The following is a 17459-nucleotide window of genomic DNA, read 5'->3' as shown; positions in this document are numbered from 1 at the left end:
AATGACTGAGTGATCTTGCAGAACAAAAGAATCGGTTGTCCAGGCTGCTAACTGCGTAGGCGCAGTCGTGAGACCAGCCTTTGCCCTCGTTTTAACACGGTTTTATATAACAAACTGTGTTTAAGGTTTAAGGGGTGGTGCAGTGCTGCTGGCTGATGTGCAATATTTTTGCCACATTGAACATGATGCAGTCATGTCTACAGTAGAATTCATCTCGACCTTTGCAGGACTTAACCCCATTAAAAGCTATTAAACCAAGATAACACTCATTGAAACAGCTCAACTGATTAAATCGGATCTTCTCTGGTTGTGCACAAGTAACTGTTTTCATGTGCGATATCGCAATAAAGCTGGTATTCATAGCTTCAGTTGGGTAACCGATTATAAAGGAAACGAAAGGAAACAATGTTATGTGTGGCTTTGTTCACGAAATCAGACAATGGCGTGCTTTTTGTAAACCAGCATTCTTGAAAATGAGCAACATTATGATTTTTGACTTAACACGGTTTGGAAATAATTTCTTCATATTTTTGGTGTTATCTGTCGTTTACATGTCCTTCCTAAAACACAAAAGTACGACCCTCTCCAAACACCTAAATTAGCTAAAAATTTAGGACATGTTACAAAACTATATTGTCTAGAATTTTAGAAGAGTACTTTTAATATTGGCCGGTTATTTTTCACACAGCGACGTTAACTAGGCAATGTACTATTACCTATAACATTAACTAAAACACCAAAGTACGAATATTTCCAAACATCTAAATTAGCTAAAAATTTAGGACATGTTAAAAAACTATATTTTCTAGAACTTTAGAAGAGTACTTTTAATATTGGCCGGTTATTTTTCACACAGCGACGTTAACTAGTCATATCCCCATACTGTTAACGTAGGGCTATTTGTAGAGGTCACTCGTCAATGGGAAAGAGCACTGTGTATTGTGTATAGGAAAACGGACAGTAACTGCAGTATGATAGGGTGTGGGGATGTGTGGTGTGTGCAAGTGTGTCACATGTTTGATATACTGCAAAGACATTACACTGCTCTTAAGGACGACAGTATGATCTATAGAAGTTATCATGACTATTGGCAAAAACGTTGTCAAACGCCCTCTGTTGCTACCAATATAATTGTCAAAGCAACCCACTCTATAAAAGCTTTTCCCCCTGACCGTGAAAATCTTAAGTGTGAAAAACGGCTGTAGTGAAGATGAATTCTGTGATTACATGACTACACTGATAGACGGGTTCAGAATGACAATGTAAATGACAACGTGAAACTATACTAAATAAGCTACACACAGCAACGGTTTAGGGACAACCTTATAGTAAAAACAAAAGCAAAATGAAAGCAACAAGACAAGTATTCTTATGTATGTCTTGTTTGACACATTTTATCCTCGAGCTATAGTGTATTTAAGGAGACATTACTATGCGTTGACAACCTATGATATATGGCACAAATAAATTTCGAACGTAAAGTAGGAAGGAAATTTTGGAAGGATCAATACAGAAGACCAACATATAATGTCTTCAACTGAAAAGTACGAAATGCTGGCGGCAACACAGAAGTAATGTTTTTACCCTTTTCCTGAATCTATATTGATAAAGACTCTACACAACGCCTAATTAAAAAAGTACTACATCTATTATTATTTCACACATACTGATGGCAGGACACTGGCAATCAGTTTGAAAATACGTTTTTATTTTTTTAAGAAGTTTAATAGTATTTAAATGTTTATATTTTGTAAGATGGATGGGATTCTCAAGGTATCACGACTGTAACGTTGTTTAAATTTCCTCCTCTGGACCTCCACTAAGAAAGAACCGGCTACAATGAATCATATTCATCATATTCTCACAGATATTAAAGGCAAATGACAATCTCTTGAAAGGAATTGTTTTTATTTTCATTAATCATGACCAATGATAAACTTAAAGCGCCCATATGCCTTCAATAGAACATGACTTTATTGCAGTACAATAGCAGAAGAAACCATAGCAGTGACAATAATGCACCGATTCCCGTATAAATGTCTCGCAATATGTACTACAAGGTTGTTTTACCTGTTCTTGAAGGTCCATAAGAGATAAAAACGGACATTACGTTTTGTACTCTCAAACATTTCATTACTCTTTCTGACACATACATAGTGCCAAAGAAAAATGGCAATGTTCCAGTCTGAAAGGTATGAAAAAAAAGTATCCTAAAGCAATAGAATGGTCGAAATGCTATTTTGGTACTTTCATATTATGTATGTAATGTTTCCGGTTTAGACGCGACATGTTGTGCCCACAGGGTGCGTATTGGCCTCTTACTTTAGCGCATTCCATGGTTAACTTACCAGACAGATGCCCTAGCAAATCCAACCCAGACTTCGCCTCAGCGCATATTGCAATAGCAGCAAAGCTTTCAATTTCAAGCCTGTCTCGTTTAATTGTGATGCAAAGGGAGAATGAATTCCACAAAGAGTAACACGAGCGGCTGACAAGCACAGTTTGTTTCACACGCAATAAGACAATGAAAAGAAAAGCCCCTACATTGTATATCACATTTACAGCTGCACAGAAGCACAGAGCAAATGAACAGTTAATAAGACAACCAATCAACACAGTTCATGTCACTACACCCTCCACACATATCATTGGTTATCAAACCGATTGCATTAGTTGTCTGACAGTCTCCTTACTTGCCGCCTGGATGTCACTCTGCTCACTAGTCATGTACCGGTATATACCAATACACATCACGCTGTACTGGGAGTTAATAACCAATGCATAAGCATGCTCACGTGAGTGTGTTGGGGCTCGCTAACAGGAGGCATGCAAAGGTTTGGTATTTATACACTGGATGTCTGATTGGAAACACCTGTGCTATATGGGGGAATACCCTGCCACTCTCATGTGTGAGGAATTTACCGCGTGAAAACTGTTTCATCGGCAAGTGTTTAGTGCATTGGTGAGCCAAATAGGGAATATTGGATGATTATTGGTATTTTTGAGTCACAACAATGATCGCATCTTAACTTGTATTGGAAATTTATATAGCAGATATTACAGGATGGATAAATATCATTCAAACTATCATCATCTCAAATCCTGAAAATGTTGACATGAAGTTGGAAATTACAATTGCACCAAACAACTGGAAACACAAATAATGTATTTGATTTTAAATGTGCATCTGGAAATAGTTTTCTTCGTAAACTTTGTTATAGTTGAAACAGAAGATGGAAAGACATCTTGATCTGTTATACACGTGATTTGCTTCGACATTTCTTTATGTCAAATTGGTTTTATTGGATTTTCCAATTCACTACTTATTTTGGCAGTATCTTCTTAGGAAATAAAATACCACCACTTACGATTCTTTATGTTGTATTCTAGCAATGGAACATAACAGGATGTCAGAATCTCTAAGTGCATCGGTTCTTGAGTCAGAACTTAACACTCCTGCCAAAAATTGCTATCGTTTGGTGGTCTTAGGCTCGTCCAAAACGGGTAAAACAGCCATAGTAAAAAGATTCTTAACAGGACAATTTGTGGAGCAATATACACCAACTATTGAGGATTTTCATAGGAAAATATATAAAATTAAGGGTGAGATATATCGTCTGGATATATTGGATACATCTGGGAATAACCCGTTTCCAGCAATGAACAGACTATCAATATTAACAGGTAAGTAGCCCTTCATGGTATACCATGCCCCTCTGACATTGTATAATTTAATCCTGTTTCTAAAAGTAATGTTGGTGATGGGTCTCATTTTGTACTCCAGAGGCCTCTGTGTACAGTTTTATTAGTGTATTTATGGTTTCTAGAAGTAGGGCCAAAAAGGTCCGTAAACAGGCCGAAAAATGTTTTCTTTTTTTTTTTTTGCTCTAGGCATGTAAGATCAGTCTATTTTGACTCCCCCCCAAAAAAAAGTCACGACAAACAAAAATTTAAATTTGAAGTCTGAAAACATTGAAAACATCTAAAATTGGATGTTTTTTTTCACCCAATGCAAAAATTTATTGGTCTTGCTATGAGTTTTAAAATCTTGGACTCGACTACGTCTCGTCCAATATTTTAAAACTCATAGCTCGACCAATAAATGTGTGCATTTGGTTCAAACCATCCAATTTTATATCAATAGTGAGGTTGATGGAACAAATTATAATTTTATAAGTTAAGATATAAAAGAGAACAAACGAAATATCCCTTGTTATATAGAACACAGAGAAAATACGTTATACAACAGCATACTTTCAAGTATACTTTGATAAAACTACAGTAAAGGATGGCCAAATAATGTATAGTAGGAGAAAGGTAAAGAAAGAAGACAGAAGTCTGAATAATTGTAAATAGGAAAAACGAAAACCTATATTGAATAGCAGGTCGTTGCCGGAACAGAACTGTAGCGTCAATACTAAATAAAATACAATTACCATGTCAGGGTAACGTGTTGTATATTATATAAGATAACACGGAAACTGATACAAAGAATAATCACATGAACATGCAAAAAAGACAGGAAGACAGGGAAATTATGGTAAAACAAAACGCGCCTAACCAGAAATCCAATTAGAATCGATCGATCTCCGTACTACGTTAAAATCGTTTACCGGTAATAATAACCTCGTATATAGCGCTTTAATGCAAACAACATCCTGACTATACATCACAAATTTAACTTGTTAAAATTTGTTTGGAATCTTAATTCAAATGGCGATTAGTGCAGCAGTGAACAACATTTTCTGGAAACAATTTAAGAATATCCTGACTGATGTGTTAAGAAAAACCCAGAGCCTCTTTCTAAACACTGTACGAATTATCAAGTATCAGTACGTATGTCTATTTCCAATCCTTCACATCAAACACGCGGAACTCAGGGTATTAATGTTTAATATATTACCTCTCAGTTGAATACCTAATACTCTTGAATAGTCAGATAGATAAGATATTTGCAAATAATTTGCTTCATATCAAAATGTAGTTGACAGTGCAATATGTGCAAAAGACCCCAAAGGCCTGTCGAGTGATACTTTGTGTTAATCCAGCTGGCTAAAAGCCTCAACGACAAATATATAGTAATATTTGATACTTGTCATACTGGATTCTTGAGTACGAGAGGCTGCATCGTTCAAGATAATCATTACAAATAGGTGGCTGTCTGAAGAAACTCTGGACGAAGACTAGTCTACTTATACACTATTACAGTGTTATAACGATTTTAAAATTTTACACATTCGTATCATTTTAGTTAATATAAATATAAATTGAATTGAAATAGAATTGAATAAATCAAATTTCATTCAAACATATAAACATATACTTCTGGCGACGCTGATGCATTCTTACGTCTTTCACATTGTATTATCACGAAAATGACCCGGGTTATCATTTAAATTTTTAAAATCTCTTTTGATATTGTCTAACTGTTGACCTGAAAGAGCCGAGATATTACAAATTGTGAACAATACTAGTATATATAGGTGATAACTCCATTGACAACATTCACTACTCACGGGCCATTCCAAGATACCTAGCAAACACAAAAGGTCTTACCAAAAACATATTTAAATGTATGGTTTATAAAGTTGTCCAAACATGCTAACATGATATTATTTATTGTTGACAAAATATATACTTGCCAAACATATTGTTAAATATTTCAAAATGAACAATACCAAGAAGAAAACAAACACTGCTCACTAATGCCAACTAACATTATAAAGCCAAGTTTTTCATAGATATTAAGACGTTTAAGCATGCTGACACGTGATATATTATAGCGCTATTTGAAACACAGAAGTGATATAACCTTCTTTTCCTGTCAACAGCTTAATCAATTATTCATACATCATATCTGTTCTGGAATGTAAGTTATATGGAACATCATGCTGACATAATCTCTGGTTTTATGGTACATTGCAATGGTTTATTAATGTGGAGTAATTTTGACTACCTTCTTCAGTACAGCTAGATTTTGAATGGTTTAATCTTAACTCACAAGAACATGACGTTTAGACACATCAAATAGGCAAACATCAGGAATGCGTCGAAGACTGGATACCGCGACAGATGAGAACATTCTTTATATTAGCGAATCACTCTGCTTTATCTTGTAGAAATGTTACATTATAGATTGTCGTGATAACAGACAACAGGTGTTCTATTCGCCACATCTTTCATTCAATTCAATAGGAGCATAAATAATACAATGATTTGCTGGGGTATTGCCGTCTGTGCACCATTTACAGACTCACTCTTTAGGGTAACGTCGTACTTGATATTCACTTTATGAAGGGAAGACGCTCGTACACACGTTTTTATTTTAAATATTGCTGAACACGTGTATTGCTGTTGTGTTAACTGGAAGCACCAAACAAATTAATATCAGCCATTATCACACTACATTAGTCACCCCCCCCCTACGTAACCTTCGTGTGTTAATACAAAAACCTACAAATGGTCTTTTTGACATTTGCTAAACTGAATATTTCAACAAAAAGAACATTACCTAAAGCAGGCATTGCAGTTACATTACCAATATCATTGTACGAACACTGTTTCCATTACACATTGAGGTGGACGATGACCAACCTGCGGTTAACATAATCCCTCGATGATGCGAAATACGGCTCGCGTAGGGATGTATACAAAGAACTTACCAGACCAGGCTTAGCCAAGCCAGGCCAGGCCAGGCCAGGCTAATCACGTACATAGAGATTAAGCACTATGCCACGTGACAATGTCTACAGGACACTGCTGCAGATTATGTTGTTTATTACAAACTACTATTGCAATTCATGGTGGGAGGATGTTACATTCCCTCATTTCAAATATATAGTTTTGGTTTCTCTATTGTTCAGAAACCAAAAATCAAGGGATTAAATGTGGAGATGAACTGGTATGCAATCATAACACTATTGTGCTGGGAGGACACAAGAGGGTATATATAATCAAAAGTATAATGGCCTATAACCATACGTATATAATAGCCTATTGTGCTAACATTTTCATTATCGATATCTATCAACGCGGGCGATTTTTGATAAGTTATGCATAGACATCGTTGAGACATAAAGGATGGGTATATACGAGGCCTGGGGCTACATGTAGAAATCATGTGCATATATTGAGGGGTGGGTGGGGGGGGGTGTTTTGTTTATTTGTCTGAAATATAAACGATGCATGATGATGTAGATGATTTGATTATGAATTAGATTATTCCCCGGAAAGCACAACCCATACCTCTTACCTATGTTCCCTCCGCCACCTATATATAACCTCCTCCCTCCCCCTTCCCCACACTCGATATAGACTCTTCCCTGTTATTCCACTCCACTCTTGAGCTCCCCTCTCCCCTCCTTCCCTTCCCACTTCCAATGCTCTCTCCCCTCTGTTTCTCTTTCTCCCTTACCCTTACCCCCTCCCCCCTCACACACACACACACACCCTCTTTCCCTGTCGATCTCTTGTCTCTCTCTCTCTCTTCCCAAATAAATAAATTGAATAAAAGTCAGTTTAAACCAGCTTTCTATGATATTGATCTTCCGTCATGCGACATGCACATAAATAGAGTTGTGTATAATAGTGTTTATATCACTGAAGTCATAATCTGTCAAGTGTATATTGTAATGTCTGTGGAAATATTTCGATGGTCTATATATTTTCACAGTGAAATCAGCTTAGGCTATTTCGTAGTCTCAAGTCAATGCTTTCAAACTAAATCAATGTTTTCAAATGTAGACTGCTTTGTTCGACTTCTCTGCTCGTGAATATTGCACTGCGAAATTTAAACATTTCTTTTGTATACTTAGATCAGGTAACTCGAAAATCGTGTAATTTTATTCGTCACACTACTTATAAGAAACTGAAACCAAAACCGAAACTACCTGTCACAAATGTTTAGTTTTAAACAAAAGGTAGAAACAATGAGTTCGATATCTTGTGATTCAGGTGGTTAGGCAGGACAATAGGAAACCACGTGACCAAAACCAAAACCAAAACTAAAACTCAATATTTGAAATGAGGCACTGTTACAACACTGGAAGTATTAGCCAGGAAAACTCCTGGAGTCAAACCGAAGAGGGACTGAACTATTATCATATGGTATCATGTACAGCAGTGAAGGCTTACCATCCTTGAACATGTATTTTCAAAAGTAACCGGAAGACGTATACGCATTGATTTGAAAATACATCGCTCAAGATGTAAGCAAGTAAATTATTAATTTTCTCTTCACACAAAGCCAGTTATTTGAGACACAAATCCCTGATTATACAACTACAATAAAAAGATTCTTCAACATCCAGACAGAAGGGCGTTGTCATATAGTCTATCTTGCATGGATAACACAAGTGCCCGCATGGCATTACTAGATGCTTCCTCAGTGTCAAACCTACGAACTATGGAAAGATTTTGAAAATTATCCTTTGTACGGGAATACCCGCTGGTCATTGAAAAGTGCCCCCTTCCCCGGTACTTGATCAATTGTTGATATCATCTCGATCTGTTGGTAAGTAGGTCAAAGGTTTCTCAAATAAACCTCTGATAGCTGTTAGCTAAGGATATTACCACATGAAGTAATTAGTTCAAGTCAGATGGTCGCTTATCTCGGATATTCTGCTCTTAGACGAGGTTAAAGCCTTGCTAATGTGTTGCACGAGCCTTTAAGATTCTGCAATTAGAGCTATCACAATCTGATCATACGCGCAATTCCTGAATGTCATCAAACTCGTTGAAATTATTAAAACACTTGAGTGACTAGACTCGGTTAATTATACTCAGGCGACTTGCTTATACAAAGGCTTTAAAAGAGTTATTGAAATAAGCTGCTCGCATTTAAACATCTTAGCTTATACCTTGACGCTGTAAACACCTGTTATCATTGATGGGCACGTACGAAAACAATTCAAATATTATTTCAACTGTTGCTGAAAACATCCAGGGTATTTTAAATAACACAAACTGACTCACGGTTTGCAATTGAAGATAAATCGAGTCTAGGTACCGATCAGTAAAAGGGGACCTGCTTTTATTTGATTAACAGTACAAAGCACAATATATATATATGGTTTGCTTGACAGAAAGCATTGATCCTCATAATTGTGTTGCGCACACCACCATATGTATATTTCAATTCCCAACACATTAAATAATTATACAGTGTCTTAGCTTGATCAAACAACCGGAGTGGCAAAGGCAAAGCAATTAATTTGAACGGGCTTTCTACTAATGGCTCGACGTTCAATACCATATATAATACATGAAAATTCGAACCTCAAGAGTAGCGTACGCACTGAATTAACGATTGGTGGTTATTATGTACATACACTTAACTGTATTATTTCGCAAGGGATTACCTCAAACTGACAGTAATTCAAAAACCATTTCGGTTTTAGGTAAATGGTTAATTAACATTAAATGAAGACGGTTATGATACATCGTTTCAGCAACCGGTTTCCGATGCTACTATGCATCACATGCTATGCAATCTTCAATAAACATGTGTGCCAACATATTTTCCCCTCACACAAAATTGATGCAGTAGCAACAACCTCCAGGTGAATCTCATGTGGTGGATTTTTTAAAAATATTTTAAGCAATACAAATGCAGCTAATGCATCTATTGAATTTTGATCATTCACTGGTCACATCTACCAGGATTTATTAAATATAGGATACAGCCACTCCACTTTTCTTGAAATATACTTAACCTAATTTTCAGTTATAAAGGTCAGTGGCTACAATAGCTGCGTCAAGGAAAAAACAACAACAAAAATAAACAAAACAAATAAAACTAACAAACAAAACAAACAAACAAAAAAACAACAACCTAGTACAATGAAGCATTATGTGTTAATTTTCGGTTTCAATACAATTATGCACTTGCGTTGTAGTGGCATATTATAGGACAGTCGTAAGGACCGGATATAGGACAGTTGAAAGGACCGGAAGAATAACAAGAAATCCTTGTGATATCACTGTAGCTCTACTCGCGAATCGCGCAATCAGGGGTCTATTTCACCCTATTTGAAATTTGTTGGTTTAGCCCAAAATCAAAGCGTTGAGAGGGCTACAAAGAGGATTTTTAGAGGGTAATTTCAGTATAATTCTGTCCGGTAGATAGAGAGGGTAGATCCGTCCTGGTGGCTTAATTTCTTCCTGCAACCACGATGGCCCCAATATAACTAATATATAAACAATAAACTAACCGCATTGTCCGAGGGTTAGGGTTTAGGGTTATGGTTAGGATTAGGTTGAGGATTAGGATTAGGATTAGAGTTAGAGTTAGAGTTAGGGTTTAGGGTTAGGGTTTAGGTTAGGGATTGGGTTAGGGTTAATTATACGTATTCATTGGTATAATTATACTGGTCATAGTATATCGTATGTATTCACTTTATTCCGTAATCAATGTATGATAAACAAACGCCTCTCTGGCAGAACGACTCGATTAGAACGATTCTAGTACATATATTTTTATTTGGTTAAGTAAGATGAAATGATCATGGTAATAAACCGTAATAAACCTGCGTTATATGTAGCTCCATAATACTTATATACTATGTTCCATCGCATTGCGGCCTATTATGGCTGCAGAAAGAAAATACGCTTTCGGGAGGCATACTTTTTGTCTGCAATTATAATGGGATGCCAAATGCTATAATCATATTATAACCCATAGGAAAGGCATTAGGGTTAGGGTTAGGATTAAGGTTTAGGGTTAGGGTTAGGGATTAGGGTTTAGGGTTATGGTTTAGATTTAGGGTTAGGATTTAGGGTTAGGGTAAGGGTTAGGGTTAGGGTTAGGGTGATTATACGAGTTTATTAGTACTAATACAATATAGTATATTATGTGTATGTACTTTACTCAGTAATCAATAAATATAATAAACAAACATCTTTCTGGCACAACGACTCATAGCACAGTGGTGTTGGCATTGGACTATGAATCCATAGATTGTGGGTTCGAACCCGAGGTAAACCGTTGTAGAATTTTAAGTCCAGTAAATTTCTTTTTATTTTATTAACTAAGAGGAAACACTAATGGTAATAAACTCGTGTTACATCTAGCCTCATACTTTTATGTATGTTCTATGTGTTATCGTATTGCGTCCCGTTATGGTTGCAGAAAAAATTACGCTTCCGAGAGAAGAACTCTGCCCTATGCCCTCGCCTTAGCTACTGAAAGTACAAGTAACTTATTGCTCAAATCAACGAAAGAGTCAAGGTCATGAGGTACCAGCTCAATTAATTAATAAGCTTACGTGTACTCCGATTTATATAGGTGGAGATTCTAATTTATCTGCTGACTGACACTAGCTTATACGTAATATATATTTTTTAAATGTTTAAAGAGCTCTATGATTGTGCAAATGTCCAGTTTTATAGTCCAAACCTACGTGGTTTTTCATTAGCTAGGATTTTTCATACTCCTTGTAAGGTAAGAGCTGTAGTTTTGGAAACAAATAATATCACAACATTGTAGGAGTGATTATAAATAATGTGCATATTTTAATTAAGATTCAAAATAGCCATATGAACGAAAATTATTTGAACTTGTCAATAATTATCTTCAATAGCAAAAACAACTATATATATTGTAGTATCAGTTTATATTGATTGAACACTTCGGTATTTCAGGTGGTGAACTCAGGTTGTGATATTTGGCGTTTACTTGATCATCGAGACCACTTATTTCCGGCGCCTATGTATTTATAGATCATTTTAAACATAGCAATAAACCACGATGTAGTATCATATAAATATGTTTGATAATTTACAAAATCTTTGAAGTAATCGACAGATGATGGAATTGTGTAACTTTTGTTTGAATTATTAATTAATAAGTTGGAATGCACTCTTTTGATATGAAAGGCGTGAAAGACTTCCACAAAGTTTCTTATCTCCTCTACCTCGCCAATTAAGAAGTAAACAAAACAATGCAAAACATCCGCTTTAATCGAAGGAAAAAGAGGAGGGACCGTACGCTGTTAAGAGTAGTATTGCGTACCAGTCAAAGAAAATCAAAAATAGTTGGCAGACTTCAAAAAATGGAATTTCTTCTTACTTTATATCAGGATGCAACTTTGGTCGAAGTCTACAAAAATCAAAATTATTTCATCACTGCACCTTCGTTACCATAGCAACGGCCAAAACATCAAAATGACAGGTTTTAGACTATTTCGGCACTTTTACAAGGCTAAAAAAATAACAAGTTTCAGGATTCACCATATAAAGGAAAAAAAAAGGTAAACCTTGAGAGTTCCACGACATAATTGGCAACATCTAAGCTTTCTAAAAATGCAGTTGTTTAAACAAACAGTCTGTCCTACTTGGGATATTCCATTGTTTCAAATAGGGGTGTTTTTCTTAATTTTTGACTTTCTGAAATATAGCAATATTCAATGAGCTGTAACCCCCAAAGTGGTGCTTTTTATATGTTATATTTTTCAGTGTGGCTGGACTAGATAGTACTGTACCCAAATAAATAAATAAACTAGGCAAACAGTGTTGCCATAAAGATAGGTATCTTTCCATAAAATAAGAGTTAGACCAGGTTAAATATGTTACCACACATGAAAGGAAACATTCTCACATAGTTTTTCTGAACCAGTTTTTCATGAGCAACAAGAATTTATGAGGTAAAAATAAAAACCGTGTATCCTGAGAACTTCCTGTGAGGGCGCTTTATTCAAAATGGCTGCCAAAATCCAATGAAAACTACTATACGTTTAAAAAGGTCGCATAAAAGATATTATATACCTCATATATAAATTCCTGTCATCTGATTGGTTGAAAGTGCAGTCATTGAATTAACTATGCCCGCAAAATGAACTATGGACCGGTCCATGGAAATGAACTATGGACCGGTCACGTGCGCCACGATCAAACTGCGCGTTTTCCCCAGCGTAAAATGATTACGCTCGCGTTAATGTTTTCACGCGCTATAATTACGCATAAATCGCAGATTGTAATATGTGTGCCGTTCGCATTGAAACTATTAATTTCTCTTCCCAAAATCGATGCTTTTAATCAAACAGATAACAAGAATCTTAAGATTTGGTATATAAAACAAATATTGACTGATTTTTATTCGGGGCATGGTTAAAATTATAGGCCCGCGGTGATCTCAAAACCATGACTATGCCCCTCGGCTACGCCTCGGGGCATAGTCATGGTTTTGAGATCACCTTGGGCCTATAATTTCAACCATGCCCCTCATAGCAGTCAATATTTGTATAAAAGTGACTAGATTTCGCATTTGTAATGATGAAAGTAATGTATAACTATGTCAAGGTATTAATAGAATGGTACCAACAGGTCACAGTTGGGAACGCTTTTCAAAATGGCCGCCAAAATCCAATGAAAAGCATATATATGTTTAAAATAGTCACTTATGAGGTATGATTGCAGTGGCGTAACGTCATAGGGGCACGGGGTTACATGGCCCCCAATCGATCTGAATTTTAAAAATCCAAAAAACGGACTGCCACCCACGTTGGTTGGTGCCCCCTCCTATAATTATGATAACTGGTGCTACGCCATTGTATGATTGACCAGATTTTGGTTAAGCATTGATAGCAGTTATAGGCTAGTAATGCAAATATACGTCAAGATATTAATAGGAAGGTGCCAGGAGGTCACAGCTGAGGGCACTTTTCAAAATGTCGGACCAACACAGTACACCGTTAAACTTAAAATAGTCACTTAAATAGAGGTATAATTGACCAGATCTTGAATTAATATTGATCCCAGTACAGTAAAATTAAGTCAATGTAATAATAGGAAGATACCGGGGGTCACAGTTGAGGTTGCCTTTCAAAATGCCCACCAAAAAGAGCAGCATGATATCAGCCACAAAGCCACAGATAAAAGTGTTAAGAAAGAAAGTTGTCTTTGATAAGAGAATGTAATAGTTGTCTTTGTTAAATCATTCAAATATAGTTGTCTTTGATCATTGTCACCTCTAAGCAAGTGTTTCAGAGTGCTATATAGCGAGCTACAGAGTGCTATATAGCGAGTCAAGATGGCTAATATGATCACCAAATCTCCAAAATGACCACCAGAGAATTGTCCCTATGTATTGACAAAGGGCAGGATATTTACTTCCTACTCTTCTTGGTTTCACTGAATTCTTTTATTGTGTGTTTATCTTCGAGATCACTCACATCGATATCACTACATTAAGAAAATTATTCTTCATTATATAGCCTATCTGAAATCAAAGCGGCATATAGGTCATATATATCTTCTTTTGTGAAAACGTTGCGTTCTCTGAAAAGAAGACGCTGTTAGACATTGAATAGACAAAAAATACAAGTTATGAAAAGTACAGAGAAGTAAAAACTGAAATAAATTAAATAAAGCTTCATTGAAGAAACTGTGTAGTCTCTTTGTTGCGCTTGTTGGAATCTCTTTGCACATCGTATAGGCCAATTTGTCACTTTTAAAACTGGATCTTCGTCTATTCAATTGCTTGTAACTTTTCTTCTTGAGGTCACATTGGAATGGATTCAATGTGGTGTCATAATGTGCAGGATTAGATAAAAGGATCCGGGGACTCAACTTTAGAAGTGACGGGTATGTGCCTACCGGTGTCGCGAAGTAGGGGCCTATCGGTAACAAAGCGTTATTGTAAAAAAGGGGGTCATTGGGTACAAATAAAATAAAAAAGGGGGTCATTGGGTATAATATTTTGAAAAAAGGGGGTCATTGAGTATAAGATTTCAAAAAATGGGTCATCGGGTAGAAATTTTTGAAAAAAATGGTTTTCGGCAAAATTTTGAAAAAATGGAGCATAATTTGAAAGTTTTGACATTATCTTGTTGCATTTTGATGATGTTCTTCTTGAAAAAAGGGGACATTGGGTAGCCGCAACCAAAAAAGGGGGTCATTGGGTAGCCACAACTAACACAACTAAAAAAAAAATGGGTGGGGGCATCGGGTATGACTTTAAAAAAAAGGGGGTCATCGGGTATGACTTTTAAAAAAAGGGGTCATCGGGTATTAGTCGCCTTCAAAAGAGGGTTGACAGGCACATACCGTCGCTTCCAAAGTTGAGTGGCCCCCGGGGTAAGGATACTTTCTTGGCGCAGTATATTTAGTTAATATGTTGCCCTTCGTGAACATATAGGGACAATAAATTATTCCTGTGGACATTTTAGTGGTCATCTTGACTTTGTGACTCGTTCTTTTGCACCCTCAAAACGATAACTTAGAGATGACAATGATTGAAGACTACGATTACATCAAAGACAACTATTTCAATGTTTCAATTTGTTGTTTCAATAACATTACCGGTATCTGAGGCTTTGTGGCTGATTATACTGTACTTTGATAAATATTAATCCAAATTCAGATCAATTATGCCTCTTAAGTGACGGTGTACCATATATATATTAAAGCTTTTCATTGGATTTGGCAGCCATTTTGAAAAGAGCCCTCAACTGTGACCTCCTGGTACCTTCCTATTGAAATCTTAATTTAGCGTTACATTACTGTCATCAATACTTAAACCAAAATCTGGTCAATTATACCTCATAATTGACTATGGTAACCGTATAATGCTTTTCTTTTAATTTTGGCGGCCATTTTGAAAAGCGTCCCCAACTGTGACCTCCTAGTATCTTCTTATTAATATACCGACTTATTTATACATTACTTTCATAAATACAAATCCATAATCTAACAAATTCTATCTTTTATCCGCCTATTTTAAGAGCATAATTGTTTTTCATTGGATTTTGGCAGCCATTTTGAAAAAAGCGCCCTCACAGGAAAGTTTTCAGGATACAGGATTTTTACCTTATACATTCTTGTTCCTCAGTTTCTCCTTTCATGTGTGGGACCTAGCTCATTTTAACCTGGTCTATTTGGCCGTTTTTCAGCATAGCTGTATGATAGCTAATAATAACAAGATGAGCAACAGCTTCACTGAGAGACGTTTTTTCTGGCAACACTGTCATTAAAATATTATCAAATCGTGTCTCACTTTACGGTGTATTGATGCCAATTTCTTTTGGTACATTATCAACCCTAATCAGGATTTTCAGAGGAAGTAAATGCTCAAAATCCCTATTTTTCCACACTATCTTATAATGTCAACAATCCTAAAAAGTTCAAAGTTTCTGGCAACACTGCTTTCCAGTAAAACAATTACCGGAACTTTTTTTTCTATAGATAGGTAGACCAATACCTTATCTACCTACCCTGCAAAAAATAATTTAAAAAAAGCACCACTTTGGAGGTAACGTCATTTTTAAAAATATCATTTTTTTTCATAATTAAATTAATGAAAAACACCCCTATTTTACAAAATGGTATCTACCATATTGAAATAATTAATTGTTATGTTTACTTCATTTTTGGAAAGGACAAGGATGGATACTTTATTGTATGGGAGAAGATTATTTTAATTCACGTTCTTCATACAGAAATATGACCTAATATTTAAGCATTTTTCCAGTTGTGAAAAGGGTAAAAATAGTGAAAATTGGGTCAATTCATATTTTGGCCGTTACCATGGTAACCATAGATGAAGAGGTAAAATTTTAACCAAATTTATACATGTTGACTCATTGTCTAACCATGTGCAATGTATAAAGAAAATCGATTTTTTGAAGTCTGCCACCACATCTTTGATTTTTATACACAAGGTCTCTTAAATGTTTCCAAAATCAACTTGTAGATGACGATTTAGCTCCTCGTGGACATACTTTAATGAAAATTTAGATGTGACTGCATCTACAACCCATTAAGACAAATTACAATGCACATGCACACATACGTATGTGTTTAAACAAAGCAAGTACGTATTTCTTACTTATTTCAAATAACAAACTGTATGACAAATACTTATGTTCAGGAAATATGCAATTGAAAATTTTCTAATCAAATGCCAGCTTAACATAAGTGGTATTTTAGAGGTTCCAAACTGAATTTGGTATACCTAAGAATACTTTTCTGGACTTACATATTTCTCCTTCTTTACCAATTAATGTTAAGTATTAGCAAATACGATTAATAATTACTGGGACGTTTCAGCATCTACCAGAGAATGATAGTATAGTTTATAATATTTTCCCAAGATAAAAACATGTCGATAAAGTCGGTGGGTGTGTTTAGTGTGTTTAGGTTTAAGCTCGTAACATAATATTACCAATGAAAGCAAATATTGCTTTACGTAGCCAGATGGTAGTATCATTGACTTTACATACTTATTGGTTTCCATAGGGCGGGCAATGTATATATGATCTTTAAATATCAAAATAGATCACATCGGTGATATGGTATGGTAATCATAACAATGTGGACCAAAAATGATGGCATTAATCAGAGCAAAGCAAGATAACTGGAGGCAACCCGATGTAGCCTTGATTAGAATTGTTAATTGTACTACGAAATAACAGGAAATGATAACATTGAAAAATATTAATATTGAATCAATCGCTTTTGAGAAC

General features: G+C 35.7%; 1 protein-coding gene across 1 annotated transcript in view; it reads left to right on the top strand.

The window, feature by feature from the left end:
* The first annotated feature begins 2693 nt into the window (after positions 1–2693).
* Positions 2694–17459, top strand: part of LOC140164344 (dexamethasone-induced Ras-related protein 1-like) — a 43710-nt gene continuing 28944 nt past the window's right edge. Inside the window, exon 1 of the mRNA XM_072187617.1 lies at positions 2694–3684. Coding sequence (XP_072043718.1) covers positions 3393–3684 — 292 coding nt within the window. The 5' untranslated portion in view covers positions 2694–3392. The remainder of the gene's footprint in view (positions 3685–17459) is intronic.

This window comes from Amphiura filiformis, chromosome 11, assembly GCF_039555335.1.
Source record: "Amphiura filiformis chromosome 11, Afil_fr2py, whole genome shotgun sequence".
Classification (NCBI taxonomy): Eukaryota; Metazoa; Echinodermata; class Ophiuroidea; order Amphilepidida; family Amphiuridae; genus Amphiura; species Amphiura filiformis.
Note: the sequence above shows the minus strand (reverse complement) of the source record. Positions and strands in the feature narration are given on the sequence as shown.